The sequence below is a fragment of the Ogataea philodendri genome, assembly GCF_020536065.1.
Source record: "Ogataea philodendri strain CBS6075 chromosome Unknown scaffold3, whole genome shotgun sequence".
Taxonomy (NCBI): domain Eukaryota; kingdom Fungi; phylum Ascomycota; class Pichiomycetes; order Pichiales; family Pichiaceae; genus Ogataea; species Ogataea philodendri.
Window position 1 is genome coordinate 333,572 of NW_025764099.1, and position 15,838 is coordinate 349,409.

General features: G+C 46.8%; 12 protein-coding genes across 12 annotated transcripts; 7 read left to right on the forward strand and 5 right to left on the reverse strand.

Moving 5' to 3' along the window:
* Nucleotides 1–290: 290 nt before the first annotated feature.
* On the forward strand, nt 291–1,310 carry OGAPHI_005678 (uncharacterized protein; the record flags this gene model as incomplete). Its single annotated transcript, XM_046206885.1, has 1 exon — nt 291–1,310. One exon carries the CDS (start codon nt 291–293, stop codon nt 1,308–1,310), a length of 1,020 nt encoding a protein of 339 aa, XP_046059515.1.
* Nucleotides 1,311–1,319: 9 nt separating this feature from the next.
* OGAPHI_005679 (uncharacterized protein) lies at nt 1,320–1,970 on the reverse strand (the record flags this gene model as incomplete). Its single annotated transcript, XM_046206886.1, has 1 exon — nt 1,320–1,970. The coding sequence occupies one exon, from the start codon at nt 1,968–1,970 to the stop codon at nt 1,320–1,322; it is 651 nt and encodes a 216-aa protein (XP_046059516.1).
* A 317-nt stretch (nt 1,971–2,287) lies between these two features.
* On the forward strand, nt 2,288–4,471 carry OGAPHI_005680 (uncharacterized protein; the record flags this gene model as incomplete). The annotated part of the gene is made up of 1 exon (XM_046206887.1): nt 2,288–4,471. The coding sequence occupies one exon, from the start codon at nt 2,288–2,290 to the stop codon at nt 4,469–4,471; it is 2,184 nt and encodes a 727-aa protein (XP_046059517.1).
* A 187-nt stretch (nt 4,472–4,658) lies between these two features.
* On the forward strand, nt 4,659–5,363 carry OGAPHI_005681 (uncharacterized protein; the record flags this gene model as incomplete). The annotated part of the gene is made up of 1 exon (XM_046206888.1): nt 4,659–5,363. One exon carries the CDS (start codon nt 4,659–4,661, stop codon nt 5,361–5,363), a length of 705 nt encoding a protein of 234 aa, XP_046059518.1.
* Nucleotides 5,364–5,436: 73 nt separating this feature from the next.
* OGAPHI_005682 (uncharacterized protein) lies at nt 5,437–5,859 on the reverse strand (the record flags this gene model as incomplete). Its single annotated transcript, XM_046206889.1, has 1 exon — nt 5,437–5,859. The coding sequence occupies one exon, from the start codon at nt 5,857–5,859 to the stop codon at nt 5,437–5,439; it is 423 nt and encodes a 140-aa protein (XP_046059519.1).
* A 370-nt stretch (nt 5,860–6,229) lies between these two features.
* On the forward strand, nt 6,230–8,101 carry OGAPHI_005683 (uncharacterized protein; the record flags this gene model as incomplete). Its single annotated transcript, XM_046206890.1, has 1 exon — nt 6,230–8,101. One exon carries the CDS (start codon nt 6,230–6,232, stop codon nt 8,099–8,101), a length of 1,872 nt encoding a protein of 623 aa, XP_046059520.1.
* A 4-nt stretch (nt 8,102–8,105) lies between these two features.
* On the reverse strand, nt 8,106–9,302 carry OGAPHI_005684 (uncharacterized protein; the record flags this gene model as incomplete). Its single annotated transcript, XM_046206891.1, has 1 exon — nt 8,106–9,302. One exon carries the CDS (start codon nt 9,300–9,302, stop codon nt 8,106–8,108), a length of 1,197 nt encoding a protein of 398 aa, XP_046059521.1.
* OGAPHI_005685 (uncharacterized protein) lies at nt 8,675–11,330 on the forward strand (the record flags this gene model as incomplete). Its single annotated transcript, XM_046206892.1, has 3 exons — nt 8,675–8,744; nt 9,152–10,375; nt 10,807–11,330. 3 exons carry the CDS (start codon nt 8,675–8,677, stop codon nt 11,328–11,330), a joined length of 1,818 nt encoding a protein of 605 aa, XP_046059522.1.
* OGAPHI_005686 (uncharacterized protein) lies at nt 9,798–12,577 on the reverse strand (the record flags this gene model as incomplete). The annotated part of the gene is made up of 2 exons (XM_046206893.1): nt 9,798–10,354; nt 10,474–12,577. The coding sequence occupies 2 exons, from the start codon at nt 12,575–12,577 to the stop codon at nt 9,798–9,800; spliced, it is 2,661 nt and encodes an 886-aa protein (XP_046059523.1).
* A 157-nt stretch (nt 12,578–12,734) lies between these two features.
* Nucleotides 12,735–15,773, reverse strand: OGAPHI_005687 (uncharacterized protein; the record flags this gene model as incomplete). Its single annotated transcript, XM_046206894.1, has 1 exon — nt 12,735–15,773. The coding sequence occupies one exon, from the start codon at nt 15,771–15,773 to the stop codon at nt 12,735–12,737; it is 3,039 nt and encodes a 1,012-aa protein (XP_046059524.1).
* On the forward strand, nt 13,140–14,018 carry OGAPHI_005688 (uncharacterized protein; the record flags this gene model as incomplete). Its single annotated transcript, XM_046206896.1, has 1 exon — nt 13,140–14,018. One exon carries the CDS (start codon nt 13,140–13,142, stop codon nt 14,016–14,018), a length of 879 nt encoding a protein of 292 aa, XP_046059525.1.
* On the forward strand, nt 14,809–15,837 carry OGAPHI_005689 (uncharacterized protein; the record flags this gene model as incomplete). The annotated part of the gene is made up of 2 exons (XM_046206897.1): nt 14,809–15,246; nt 15,382–15,837. 2 exons carry the CDS (start codon nt 14,809–14,811, stop codon nt 15,835–15,837), a joined length of 894 nt encoding a protein of 297 aa, XP_046059526.1.
* Between the last annotated feature and the right edge of the window lies 1 nt (nt 15,838).

The window sequence follows — 15,838 nt, forward strand, 5'->3', positions numbered from 1 at the left end:
GAATTTCTTCAACCGAATCTCATGAGGAAAGAAAACTTTGACAGAGCTTTTTAACACTGAGAGTTGTACTAACTTGGTAGGTTTTTGGGTGGTTTTTTGATGTTTTTGCTAGAAATTGATCTGGCCGGAGTTCCAAATAGTGTGTTAATGTAACGATTTATGAGTTCATGATATTGATAAAATGAAGGTATATCCAATGTAGTTGTAATAGTTATGTTCCGTGCAGTTGATTTAGGTTGTTGCTGTACATTTGATGTTGTCTGATTTAAAATCTTTTATTTTTTAATATTATGTCTTATAACGACGACGAGACTCCTGCCGTTTGCGAGGCATGTTTGGGCTCCAATCCGTACATCGAGATGTCCAGAGAGAAGAAAGGAGCAGAATGCAAGTTATGTACGCGCCCGTTCACCGTGTTTCGCTGGTCTGTTAAGAAAGGCGATCGGTTCAAGAAAACCCTGTGTTGTTTGACATGTGCCAGGGCAAAGAACTGTTGTCAATCATGCATGTTGGATCTGACGTTTGGAATCGATCTTAGAACAAGAGACCAGCTGCTCAAGCTCACAGAACAGAGCAACGTGTTGGACCTGGGTCCAGCTAACCAAATGTCTAAAATCTACGCCGCCACCCAGCTCGAGAAAAAATTCAAGAGTGGAGGCCAGGATTCCATCGAATCAGTTGAACAGAAGCGCCAGAACGCCTACAAGATGTTGGACTCGCTATCGAACGCGGTGAAAAACAAAAAGATCGCCAAAGAAACAGAGCCTGAGGATGAAAAAGTGAGTAAAGAAGAGCTGATCAAGCTGTGCAAACATTTGCCGTTCAACGGAACGCTTGATCCTCCGAAAAGTAGCAAGATCAAGTCGTTTTTCCTGTTTGGGTTTGGCGAGAAGCTAGCTGAGTACCGCGTTCAGAGCTATTTCGAAGATTTACTGGGTGACAAGAAAGTTGATGCTGTTTCATTAAATCATAGAGGACGGTTTGGGTTTGTGGAGTTTTCGTCTCGAACAGTTGCAGAAAGAGCTGCCACGCTACTTGCAGATGGCCCCAAAACACCAAGGTTGGTTGTGATCGACACAGATGCTCTCAGAGTGTGCTGGGCAGGCAAGTCCACCACTCCTTCCTTTTCGATCAGCGAAGCTGCACAAGTGCGAACTATTGTGAAACGGCAGATGATCAAGTACGCTGGGAAGGAGCAACAGGGACACAAACGCGTGCACGACACGGCCGAGCAACCAGAGCCAAAGAAACAAAAACCCGAGACCAAACCGTCTAAATACTCCAGTCTTGGCCAAGACTTGGAGATCTAATGCTGTATATTAAACCAAAATGCCATGGTATTCGCATCGTTTATACTTCTTGGCGAGGGACTCCCATTGGACGAGAATTCTATCGGAAATTGGCAGTATGAGCCAGCCCGTGAGACTCAGCTGCTTGACTCTAGCAAGACTTTCCACGTAAATGATCTTTGTATGGCACAGACCTAGAAATTTGAAGAAAAACAGCACATACGCGATTGGAATGGCTGTACCGGGCCCATTGCAAAGAAACACGTCTGGATAAGTTTTGAGGGTGGCGAATGTGCGGAACGTTGCGATAAAAGACTTGAGTGATCTGATTATGGCGGAAACTTTATTTTCACCAACGTTGCGAGCTCTTGGCAGAATGATGGTCGACGGCGACTTCTCGATGGCTTGCAGGCTTGCCAGCGAGGTCTTATCGGAGTCGGAAATAGCGTAGGTGCGTTTTAGCAATCCAAAATGCTCAAACTGTTTCAAAACCCGTATCATCTCTCCGGTGTGTCCCCCAGAACCCAGCAGGATAAGCACGGATTTCGGGGTTGTGGAGATAGATTTTGGACCGGGAGCAAACTTACGGCAGCTTGGCAGCACAAACACTAACCGGAGAGTCGCCAAAAGCATAGGGACCAGCACGAGAGTGGCCAGAATGGTAAAGAGCTGTTCGTTCATGGTTCAAGAAATTGTGGTTAGAATATATTTTCAAGGCTGTGGAGTTTCTAAAAGTATGGGCCGTTTGAGCAATAGGCTGGTAGCATGTTGATAATCCCTGACAAACTTGCCAATCGGCTCAACCACGGGCGTCAATTTAAACCTTGGCAAATCTAGATCACTATTACACAAAAAGCCGCTTCTGTTCGGCGCCCAAATCTATTTAATTAACATTGTATTCCGCAATTTGTAATCTATACAATCACCGATATCTCAGATCACTTGAAAGGGAAAAAAAAAATAATCTTGGATCCGTAACTGATTTTCACGTCTGATCAATGAGACTCATTTCTTGGTTTTCGATCTGGGTTCTCGCCGTTGGTGGATTGGCGTTGAGCCAGAAAGATTCAATTCTATTCACATGTATATTACAGGCCGTCAACTTGGAGTTTGATTACACAGTTCCTGATGGTAAGAGCAGTTTCTGGAATCCGTTCTGCGAGTACGAGCCCGCGTTGGGGACCGTTCTGATCTGTTTCCATGAACTGACCTCCAACAGAACGTCCGGAGAGGCAGCTTTGCAAACCACTTTGTCTTTACTGGTCGATAATTGTTCCAAACGAGGAAACTTCAAATTGGACGAGTCTGAGCTTCACGAACGCTATCTAAATGCTTCTAGATTGGCAATTCCAGAGGAAAAGTTTATGAAGAAGAACGCGACTCTTCCTATCCATAATCCGGTCAGACTGAACGTGACGTCGTTGCTCTTGTACGCCGACTCGTACACGCTTTTTGCCAAAAACTTCGTCTGGACAAACAACTTCTGTCAGCTGGTCTGTTTGTTTTGGATCGTTTCGCTTGGTTTAGTTGGATTGTTCAACTTTTTCAAGAGATTCCGTTGGAACAGCAAGCTTAAAGGTCCTTTCATCAACAAATTCAGGGGCTACATCGCTTTGCCTACTTTTACAGGAGGAAAACATTTCCAACCGTGGAACATCTTTGGCTCGCTTGGAAAATGGTTACCTTTCTCTTTACTTGACTGCTTGGTTCCCACCACCCAAGAGTCCCTAATTGTTTTCATTTATTGCACTCTGAACATAATATTCGCTTCAGTTGGATACCATATTGAAGATCAAAATTTACTTCTTGGTTCGAGAGACGAACAGTTTTGGCGGTATGTGGCCGACAGAACAGGAATTCTGGCATTTGCTCAGCTTCCTGCGCTCTTCTTGTTTGGTGGGAGAAACAACATCCTCATTAATTTGACCGGCTTCCAGTTCAACTCGTTCATTATCTTCCATAAATGGATCTCCAGAAACATGGTCATTTTAGCCGCAGTTCATGCGTACGCATATCGCGAGTTATGCATCTTGCACGGAAGTTACGACCGAATCTCTCAAGAGACATTGTGGATATATGGGAGAAGAGCATTTGTTGCAGGCGGTTTGCTGATTTTACAGGCCATCTATTATTTCCGCAGCAGATGGTACGAGCTGTTTTTAGCTGTGCACATCTTACTGGCCCTTGTCTTCATTGTCGGGGCATATGTTCATTGCAAGGAAATCGGCTACCTCGAGTGGACGTACGCCAGTATGCTTTTCTGGGCTCTCGACAGGGTCTGGAGAATAGGAAAAATGTACAGATTTGGGCTACCAAAAGCCCATTTCAAGCTGCATTTCGAAACAATCGTTGTCACCATACCAAAACCGGCCAATTGGAAGCCATACCCGGGTTGTTTCGTTTATTTATACATTATAGCACCTTCCGTGTCTTGGAAGGTCTGGGAAAGTCATCCGTTTACAATCTACTCTGTTGGAGATGAGATCAGAATCTACATCAAACGCAAAGACGGCATGACTCAAAAGTTATATGACTTTTTAACTGTTGCTGGCGAGTCTGAGCTCACCGTGTCGGTTGAAGGACCGTATGGCCATGCTGGGGAACTTGACAGCTACGATAATATTCTACTTTTGGCCGGAGGAAATGGTGTTCCAGGACCATACTATCATTGCATGCACCAACTAGACCAGGCACCACTTAATCGATGGAAGCGCAAGATCCATTTCGTTTGGATCTCTCCATACTTTACTGCTCTGAGATGGTTTGGGCGCGAACTGCTTGATCTCCAAACCAAAGATAAACATAATTTTGTGAGCAAAAGCATTTATCTGACTCGAGAAAAGCAGCTAACCAAACGGCCAGCCAACGAATCCGGCGAGGCCGACTCCAGAACGCCGCTTATCTCGATCAGTTCGGAAGAACTGATGGCCAGAGTGATGGGCCAGTTGTCGGAAGAACATTTGGCCGACTACGTGGTGCACAAAAGACGGCCGGACGTTGCCAAACTCATCATGTCCACCATAGAGGAAGCTACTTTTGAAGGAAACCACAACGGAATTGCGATTGTTGTTTGCGGGTCCGATATCCTTGCCGACTCCATCCGCGATGTGGTGGCAGGAATTGTGGCTAACGGAAGCCATACAATGAGGATTGATTTGTTTGAGGAGTTACAGGTGTGGTAGACCTGACCGACGCGACGATAAAATGGTAGTTTTTCAAACTTTTTTTTGCCCTGGAAAATGTTTATAATAAAAATCGATCACACGCTCAAATCGGCAAGATCTGTGGTTTTGCCCCAAAAATCTTGGTTGAGTCTCTGAAATTGCACGGCAAGCGCCCATAGTAAGAGACGGAGTAGCGAACATCATAATGGCAACAACTCAGGCAGCGGCTAAGAGGTTATGGCGAGAGTATAAGGACATATCGAACCCACGAACCGGATTAAAACAAGTCCATGTTGAAATAGACGATGATAACATTTTTCTATGGAAGGTGGCATTAATAGTGGTCGATAAGGACGCCGACTACAACGGAGCTTACTTGAAAGGTCAACTGAAGTTTCCGTCCAACTACCCATTTTCTCCACCGGGATTCAAATTCACACCTCCGATTTACCACCCGAATGTTTATAACGACGGCCGACTGTGTATTTCCATTTTACACGAGTCTGGAAACGACCAGAACGATGAGCCCGACAACGAGACGTGGTCTCCGGCCCAGAGCGTGGAGTCCGTGTTGCTGTCGATCATCTCTTTGCTAGAAGACCCAAACATATCCAGTCCGGCAAACGTGGACGCTGCCATTTCATTCAAAAAGCATCGCGAGGAATACCGCAAGCGCATATCGGTAGAGGTTGCTAGATCACAGTCGAACATCCCTGAGGGATTTGTGATGCCCAAAGTCGAGGACTTCAAGCACGATCCCAAAGAAGAAGACGAGCGCCAGGAAGACGACGAGTGGTGGGAGGATAATTACTACGAAGGTGAGGACGACTTTGGCGAAGAGGAAGACGACGACGTGATGGATGACGTGGAGGACGACGATTACGACCAATATCCGGACTCAGACGAATAGAGTGGTGTATCTTAGCATAACATTATGTTCCAATAGAAACGAGTTAAATGGTAGATAGTGTATCAACTGTCTTTCACAGCTCCTTTCTCATGTATTCGCTCAATTTTTCCAGCTTTTTGATGGCCAGCACCTTCGGATACTGCAGGTCGCAGCAGAGCATCACCAAGTACTCTTGGTTAATTTTGTACAGATATATCAGATATGAGTTGAACCGTATCACGAGCCAGTCTTGTTCGGGGTCCGGCTTTTCATTCCACAAACGCAGACTGATCAGCGACAGAATGCGAATGTTTTCAGATGGAGCGATGTTGGCGTCGATGTAGTTATCTGAAGACCCGTTGGTTTCCTTTCTGGTTGTGTTCTGGAAGCAAGATACAAGTGGTTGTTTGGTGCTCACAGACAGCAAGGAAATCGAATATGGTTGAAGACTCGTGATCTCCGGAGCCGGTTTCAGCACCTGCGACAGCACGCTCGATATGTTTCTAGAGTTGAGCATGTTATCCGTTGATAGAATATATATTTTATTGGTCTTGCTCAGAAAAACGAACAACTCCTTACACCGCTACTGAAGGGGAAAAAAAAATACACACACGAAATGCGTGTTTCCGTCTTTGTTTATTGAACGTGTATCAAAACAAGTCATTTTTTTCAGTCAGAACGGGAAGATACGCTCAACTGTGATCTTCTGGATTGATACACTGCGAAACTATCCATTGCATACTTTCCCCGGAAAGAAAACGCTTATTTTGAAGTGAAACTCCTGCCATTAATGAATAAACAAGGTTGATTACTAGCCCCAATAACCAGCATTTCAAATTGTATTAGCATCCGCATCCGTGTGTTTCAATAATCAGCATATCCAGATCATGAGCAATCCATCAGATCTACGTGTACCCTCCAAGCGGGTTCCGCTAAAGGAGTCGTCTAAATCCGCGCTCAACTCGAACACAGCACCCAAGAAATCGTTGCTTGATCAAAAACTCGACCTTACTAATCCGTCCCTTGGGGAGTCGATCAAGAGTCTTGCGGCGCCTTCCGTGGCCGCCAAGAAACAGTCCAATAGAATGACCGGCGCAGAGCTCAGAGACTGGCAACAAAGCTGGAGAAAGATCCTCAAGGCCAGTGTTGTTTACTTCGAGAACGACGAAGGGAGAAACGAGAGAGAGAAAGAACGTGCCAAACTGTCTCTACAGTCGCTGGGAGCCTCAATCGAGAGATTCTTTAGTGAAAACGTCACAATTATTGTGTCTCGAAGACCTTACAACAAGAACGCCGAATATCCAATGGGAGATATCTTCCGTATTGCGAAAAGAAACGAACTCAAGGTATGGACGTATGACAAAGTGTTTAGGTTCATGAACCACCTTGGCGAACCAATTCCAGAAGATGAGTCCTCACTCAAGAAGAAATTGTCCTCTTTGCTCAAGAACGAGAAGCTATTTGGTCCGAACGATAGAGACCCAAACGCGAAAAGAGACGACATCAAATACTTTACTGGTTACTACTTTTACGTTTATGATTTACGACAACAGACTAGGCCAATTGTAATCAAGGAGTGGCCTACAAATTCCGTGGATTTCCCAAAACTTACAAAGTCGACCAACGGAAGATCACTGTTCATAGAAGACACCCTCACAGGAAATCTTGAAAAGAGGCACAAAAGACGTCTTCAGTACCTTGAAGAAACAAAAGAATACAGACAAAAAATCATAGAATCATCTCACTTAGCTAACGAGCCTATTTTGACATACGAACAGCGAGCGGAATATAAACGACTATGGGAAGAATCTTACTATGGGAAACCAGCTGAGGAGCCGCAATTGAAGAGAAGAAGACTTGAGGAACTCACTGAGGACGACGGAAACCAGGAGACTGTGCAGGAAATGGCTCCTCCGGCCAAGCTTAATCGCGAAGATTCCACGATGGAGGCCATGCAAAATAAGATAGGCAATGAGTATGGAGAGATTGAGGCGTCTGGAGTTGTTCAAACCCAATCTGGATCGAACTTCCAGTCGGGCCAAGGCTCAGTTAATGGCATTGGCAACGGTCTTGGTCCTTCGCACTCTTTGGTTTTTAATAAAAAGATTGCCAGCGAGAAGAGAAAGATGATGACTTTCTCACCGGTTCAGGCTACAGAAAAGAGAGATGTGTCCATGAAGATGTTCAAGGTGAGAAAGGAGGACAGAATGGTCCGTGTTGTGAACGTGAAGCGGGACTCAAAGTTTATCAGTTCTGAAGAGGCCAAGAAACAGTCTGTTCAAAACAAGGAAAACGAAGATCCTTTGGAACCCAAAACTCCTATAAACAAGGTGAGCATGGAGACTCAGAATGGGCCACTGAGCGACGAGGATTTGAAGCCAATCGACCAGGAGGCCGTTTTCAAGCCGGAGTGCACTCCACGGCCACACGCCGCGCAGAACCGTGGAGAAATTTCGCTTGACAAACTGAAGCTTCCAGAGCACAAGGATTTGGAAGCCACCGCCAGCAAACAGTTCTTCCAGCAGTCACTGCAATCCAAGAAACTGAAAATGAAGGAAGTCTCCAGCATGCCTCCTGTTCGCAAGCCCAAGACAGAGGTGAAACCAGGATACTGTGAGAACTGCCGTGTGAAGTACGACGACTTTGACGAACATATTCTCATGGACAAGCACCGCCATTTTGCGAAGAACGACTCAAATTTCAAAGATATCGATCGTTTGATTGAGGACATCAAGATGACTAGATTAATGGGATTATAAATATTTAATTTAGTTTGAGCTCCTCTTCCCACTGAACACCACACCACTCTTCCACGTATCCGACGTGGTTTTCATCAATGAGATGTTCCGGAACAAAATCCTTTGCGTCTGTTCCGACCATGATGGTTCCCCATTCCATGCCGTTAATGATATCGTCGCTATCTGCTTCCAGATCTATGATGGCCTTTGGCATGAGTTGCAGCTCAAACCGTCTTTCCGAGGATGGGTTGTACGGAGGGTTTGGAATCAGATGCTGCGGACGCAGTCTTCCGTTGGAATCATAGAACAGTTTGGCCACGTCGTCCTTGGACGAATACAGCAGAGGCGAGCCGTTCAGGTCGTATCTGAGGACCTGTGCTGTGTTGTAAGAAACGATATCGGAGAAGTTCTGGAACGTCGGGTCGTCCACGATCTTGGAGATGTTTTCGTCATGTGCTGGGATCTTGGAAGGGTTTGACGCAGACGGCTGTGCTGCTGTTTCTGAGGAGCCTTCCTCGACCTTTGGCAACGGAGGAAGCGACTGGTTCTTTGGGTCCAGTATTTCCTGATCCACGTACAGAATATAACCAGGGTATGAAGGCAGATCGACGGGGTCCTGATGTTTCTTGGGAGCCGGTTTCTGCTCTGGCTTGGCTATCTGTGCGTATGTTGGTTTTTCAGGCTGCAACTGCTGTGGTTTTGCAAACGGGTTGCTGGACTCTGCCGCAAACGGGTTTGCGAACGGGTTCTGGCTGTCTGAAGAAGATGTATTAAATAGAGAATTCGCAATGGATTCGAGCTTTTGCTTATTCTGCTGTTCTTTCTGCTGAGCCTTGTCTTTCTTGTCCTGGATGTCCTGTAGCTCTTTTTCTCTTTGGGCGATGATAGCTGGGTCTTTCGAGACTGCTCTGATAGCTCTGACGGAGCCCTTCTTGCGGCGACACTTGGGGTCGTTACATCCAAATATGTAGATTACCCGATCGTATAAGGTGTCGGCGAGGTTGGCGTAGCATTGGAGCAACAGATGCATTGGCTTGTTGCAGCTTAAACACTGCACTAGCTCGTTTGGAGGAGGAGATTTCGGGTGCAACCAAATCGGCGTGCCGCCAATAAACGTGTCTTCAATTTCTGGCTGCTCTTTGGAAGAGATCGCCACATCCACAAACCCCAAAAACGTCTTGGAGTCGCCGAGTTCGTCCTCAAAGTCGGATTCAGACATCATGGAAAAATTGAAAAAAAATAATTACATGCAATTAATTCCAAAATTCGATCTAATTTCTTATTTTTACTATTTAACAATGTTTACGCCAACAGAATCAATTATCGGGGCCGTGCTGATCCATTTTGCTACAACAAGCTATCTTGTCACAGAGGGCAAAATCATCGGGTTCTCGAGCTGTTTGTACAGCGTGCTGAGCCTCCAAAAGACGTACAACTGGTTTCTGATTGCCGGGCTTCTGGTGGCAGCTGGATTCTCGAAACTGTTTCTGGGCGAGTTCTACGTGGACCAGCCAGAGTTGGGGCTCACCACGTCGATAGTGAGCGGACTGTTGGTTGGATTCGGAACGTCCAAAGGTTGCGGGTGCACGTCGGGCCACATGCTTGGTGGACTAAGCAGATTGCGCTGGAGGAGTTTCGTTGCTACGTGCGTTTTCAGCGCGTCGGCCATAGCAACGGCCACTGTGCTACAGAGAGGACAGCCGTGCGACGGACCCTGCTACAAAACAGTAGACGCTGCGGCAGCGTCTTTCAACAAATCGTACCCGGACTTGGTTCGTGTTCTATTATGCTGTGTGTCTAGTAGTGTTGTTCTCCCGGTCCTGGCTCTGAGGATCAAAAACTCAACAGATAAGACCCTCCTCACAGTCGTCCACGCATTGACATACTTCAACGCCGGGTTCGTGTTTGGACTCGGTTTATTTGTCGCTGGAATGGTGCAACCGTCCAAGGTGCTCGGGTTCCTGTCCATCCTGACCCCTGAGAAGTTCGACCCTTCCTTGCTCATGATTCCGCTCTTCACCATCGTCCCAAACATCATCATCTGGAAACTCCTCGCCCCACAACACCCGCTCGACCAGAAAAAACCATTCCTTTCAAAAGACTTTTCTCTCAACTTTAGCAACGAGACCCCAAAACCGTTCATCTTCGGAAACCTCCTTTTTGGAGTCGGCTGGGGACTTGCCGGGATCTGCCCCGGCCCAGGTATCATGTCCACTGTTCTGAACCCTGCAGTCGGACTGCCGTGGGTTGCAGCGTTCTTTGTTGGATATCGCGCTGCCAAAGCTCCTGTACTTAGTAAGTCTCATAAATAAACGATCTCACCTCGTAATTCTCGTTCGCGTTCTCGATGTCCTCCCAGTTGCCAATAAAGTCGTCTTTGCCTCTGACAATACCAGGCAGAGTCTTGCCCCCACTGTATCTCTTCCAAATCTTTTTGGCTTGCTCGTCAGTACCAAGATCCTTGAATCCAAACTTGACCCTGTTTGCAGTCAAAATTGTCTGCAGACGGTTCGTGCGAGTAGCAATCTGGAATCCACCGGCAAGAGACGTGTAGATATACACGGGCTCGTCCTCAAACGCCATTTTCGTTTCCCGTGGAACGTACACAGATCCAGCCTGAGGTGCGGCCTTAGCCGACTGCTCTTTTTCAGCAGCCTTCAAAAGCTCGTCAATATCATCATCCGATTCCTCGGTGCTTTTGAGGTTCAGCTCCTTGGTCTGCGCAGAAAGCTTTCCCACTGGACTGGCTGCAGAAACTGGCTCTTCTGAAGCTCCCTCAGAATCGCTGACAACTTCCTTTTCGGACGTTGGAACAGCAGACTTTGGCTCACTCTCGGGCTCCTCAGAAGACTCAGAGTCATCATTCTCCGACTCCTTGGTCTCTTCGGCCTCTGCAGGCTCCTCTTCCTTCTGTTCCTCTGGCGCCTCCTCGGATTCTTCTTCAGGCTCCTCAACAGGAGCCTCTTCCTTAACAGGCTCCTTCGACTCCTCCTCATGCTCTCCAGAGACACTCTCGGTGTCAATGTCTTTCTTGGTGAGTTGTATCTGGTCCTCGTCAACCGTGGACTTCTTGCTGGCACTAACGATCTCTGTCTCTGGCGAGGTCTCTGTATTTTCAACCAATGGAATCTCAACAGATTCTTCATCAACTGGGTGGCCTTCATCAGCCTTCACCTCTTTAGCTACTGGCTGGATCTGGTTGGTCTTTTCCTTCAGAACATCTCTGTCTTCGTCCTCCTCCTTCACCTGATCCAAATCATGCGGACTCACGGAACTGTGCAGGTCACTGAGAATGTTCTCCTTCTGTCTGCCAAACTTGCTTCCGTCTTTGACACTTTTCGTATTCTCAACAATGTTCAAAGCATTGCTTATCGCGTCCTCAAGGTCGGCCATCTGCGAGAAATCACCATCATGCATCAACACACCGCCTTGCTTCAGCTCCTCCTGATCCATACCACGGTCTTTTCCAATAGCATCTCTATCGTTGGCAACTCTGGATCTGGATCTGGAAATCGAACGTAAATAGTTCAACGACGACGAGTTCGAAATACGAACAGATCCCGGATCGTGTCTTGGCTTTCTCTCTGTAGCCAGATGCTCCGTGTCCGTGGATCCTACACTGTAGTCGTCATTAGAGACACCACTGTGGTAAGACTCTCCCTTCGCCAAGTGAGGTCTGAACATACCAACTCCTTCTCTGAATGGGGATTCACCATGGCGCTCCGCACGCGAACGCGATCTTGGGTTGTCTCTGAGGAGCTTGGAATTTGAGCCCTCTCTCATACTGGCTGGCGCAGTGAATTCCTGGTCGACGTCTATCGAGTGGTCCGGAACTTCAGGTTCTTTCACGTTTTTCTCCTCCAGCCTGACGTCTGTCGATTCGTCTTCACTGGCCAGATCCTTGCTGCCTTGGTTGATTTTTTCCAGAATGTCGTCGACGGTAGTAATCTTCTGGGGCTCAATTAGCTCGGGCTCCTTCTCTTCAACGGCAGGCGTCTCAACAGCAGGGGATTTGTACTTGAAATCGGACAGATCACTTGAGCTTGCAGCAGCAGGCGCCAAAAACTTTCCTGCATCACCACCAAAGATCTCTGGGTGCTCTTTATCCTCAGCAGGGTCCACTGGCAGATCATGATGAAGATGGCTCTTATGGGTGACCTGCTCTTCTTCCTCGTGCTGGCGCTCTTTGAATTGCAATGCGTCCTCTTTAAAATGACCCTCGTCGTCCAAAATCGAATCCAAAACCTCTCCCTCCTCGTCGTTGATCAAACCGCCTTCAGCCTTTAGATCCTCCACAGAAATAAACCCCAGATGAGAGGTGGAAGGGTTTGATTTAACAACAGGCCGGGAACTAGACCGAGCGCGATCCAGAATGATCGATTCCGGCTCATCCTTGTCCAGGTCTCCACTGGGAGTACTGGAGTTTCTGATAGAGGATCCAATCAAAGAAGGTGTATTTTTCTTCTGGAACCCTTCGAATTCGGTTTCCATGTCCATCTTGACAAGATATGTAGACAATCGTTTAGTTTGACAGGTGTGTTTTTACCAATGGGAAATGACTTTTTTATGATTACACTTTCTAATTTTTGCTACTTATAAAAAGCCAGGTCGATCGACCGGCATTGTTTTTCCCCAACTTTTGTCAATGGACATTCTAGCTTACCAATTTCTGGATTGCGGCCTTGGCCTTCTCCACATTTTGCGGTGATCCACGAACAACAACGTCGTCCGACTGTTGGTCGATTTTCGGAACGTTGACCCGCACATGGTGCTCTAACTCTAAAGCTCTTCTCACTGTACCTCCAGGTCCAATGATTAAACTATGCTTCTTTTTTGGAACAGAAACAGTCTCGCTGGTCACGTTCTCCAAATCGAAAATAATCTTGTTCACCTGCTGTATTATCTTCTCAACAACAACCCTGTTTCCTTGACAAACAATCTTAGTCGAGTTCGATCCAGCAGCAGGAACTTGTAACAGTCTTCTGAAATCAGCCTCGTCGTTTGGTCCGCACGCATTCAAAATGATCTCGGTCTTCTTCGAGGCACCAGGACCAACAAGATGCTTGTGCCATTTGGTATCAACTTCAATGGTCTCTGTCACCTCGTTTTGAATACGATCCACAATCGAATTGATCTTCTTCACAGCTGCTCTGATCGACTCCTTGGTACCAGTAATCTCGAACTCGGCCGTCTCGTCGTTGCTTTTTTCTCTCAAACGCTTGATGTCGGCACCAGTCTCGATAGACAGGTCTTTCACCTGTTCGCCAGACTTTCCAATCAACCGTGGCAGAATACTGTTTGGAATCTTCAAGGTCTCACGGAAACCATTGTCCTTTTCGTATTGCCAAAGCTCCCGCAATTCTTCCTCAGCTTTGGAGACACCCTTCGAAGGACCTGTAATGACAACCTCGTCCTGGTGACCCGTGGCATTCTCGAATGGGAACTTGATGTTGACGTTGTACTTCTTGTTGAGTCTGTGGACGTAAACTCCAGAAGGTCCGATGAGTTTACGGTGGTATTTCTTCTCAATCTTCAAAACAACAGTCTTTTCGTCCACCCATTTCTTTGCAAGCTGGCTCAGTTTCTTTTCACACTCGTCGACATTGCTCTTCAATCCTGTCAGCTTGACTTGAGTCTTATCGCCAACAGCGGCATCTTCACCTTTGAAGACGTCGATCTTGATATTGAACTGGTCTTGCAAGCCTTGAAGATGTCCTCCCTTTTGACCAATAAGTCTAGAGAGTTGGCTGGTTGGGAACTCAATTGTGTGGTTGTACTTGGAGGCAGTCTCGTAGTTCTTGATTTCGTCAATTGCTTGTTTCAACTCGTCAACAACCTTGGAGATCTCGTTCTTGTAGCCAACAACAAGGAGCTCATCAGCACTGGATTCCTCACTGTTCTGGTGAAGTTTGATATTAATGGAGGACCCATATTTTGAAAGAATGACGTTCAAACTGTTTGCTGCCAAAAGCTCTTGGTCGGCTGAAGCCATTGGCAAAACCTGGTGAGACAGGTCCTGACTGAGAGTTCTCAAGTTGTCTAAAGAGTGGTCCACAGCATCCAAGGTTTCATTAGTTTCTTTCAAAGAAGGTAAGAACTCTTCATCACTTGGTTGGTATAGAAGAATGATTTTGTTGGTAAGTCCGGCAAGTTTTCCAAGTGGAACAATCTTGACGTTTTTCTCGTCGGCAACAGTGGTATCCAAGCTGTCCAAGACAAAAGAGTCGATATCGGTGACAACACGAACGAACGAAGGAGTTGTTTTATTCACCATCTCGACAATCTCTCTTCTGACAGACTTCAAAGAGTCTTTGGCATCCTTGTGACACACAAACTCGAGGTTGACGCTCTTCTGAGTATCATCAGCAAGAGAAGCATAAGTTGGGGCCTTGATCTTGACATCTGTTTTAGAGGACAGAGAGTCAAATAATCCAGTATAGATAAAAAATGCAGTCAATGCTTTGGCATGCAGATAGTTTCCGCCATGTGATCTGGCCAAATCTAGAGAGTCGATAGCATAATCTTGAGAAAGCTGCTTACCGAAGCTGATGGCCTTTGGAATGTTATCTTTGAGACCAATAAATTTGACAACTGTGGTCGAAGAGTCTTCCGCCGGAACGTCCACCAACACGCCCGTGTTGCTGAAGATCTTGTCCTTGTCCAGGAACTGGTGAATAGATTTCGGAACCGTGCGTTCCTCAGTGACAATTCTTGTTCCCAGGAAATTAATGATCGTGTTTGCAGCATCTTTGGCCTCAAGAACGGATTCTCTTGGTCCGGACAAGTACAATGCAGATGACTTGGAATCTTCGAGTGGCAGATCGACTTCCACGTCCAAAGGCAGCTGTTGTTTCAACTCCAAGTTGACGAATCGTTTCAGAGTCTCGCTGACCGGAACTTTCACGGTCAGGTTTTGGGTATGTTCGTTGACTATGGCCATGATCTTTTGTTGGGCTTGTTTGCAGCTGTCCAAGTCACCTTCGATAACCACTGTGCTCAAGTTTCCAAAGATGTCGTCGTCATCTGACGACTCGTTGTTGCCTGTTCGTGCAATGTCTATCTTCACTCCTGTCGATTCCAAGATTGGCTTCAAAGTTCTTCCCTGTGACCCAATCACAGTTGATATAAGCTTGAACGGTATGCCGAACTCGATCTTGACGGGTTTTGTAAGCTGCTTGATTAGGTCTTTTTTAGCCTTCTGGATCGTGGAAGCGGGTCCAGATAAAAGGAACGTTCTTTTGTTGGTAGCGGCGGAGAATGTTGACTCAACCTTCACATCGTAGGATGATTTGATCTTGGAGATGATCTTAAACATATCGTTTTTAGAGACAGGCAGCTGCTCCGCAGCGTCCACAATGAACGTCAATTGGGTGGTGGATGACTTGACTGCCGGCTTAAAAGACGACTGGGTGATTGGCCCCGATTTGCGTCCATTCGACAGAAAAGGCCCCCATTTCCCCGGAGTGGCTCCAACAGACACGCCCAAGGCCGGGAAAAACGTCTCGTCGTCAATGGAGATCTTCTTCATGGCTCCGTTGGGTGCGGAATCTTCGTCGGTGTCGAACTCCTGCGTCGAAGGTTCAGACGGAGCGGACGACGGAGCGGAAGATTCGGTGGCCGAAACTATGGGAGTCTCTGGCTCCTCGGAAAATGCACTGTGTTTTTGCGCAAGCAATTCTGCTGGGGTCGGCATTGTCGCAGAAAATGTGATTTTTCGGAACAAGCTCCGTGATCTTTACGAAGCTCTTGTTCGGTGAA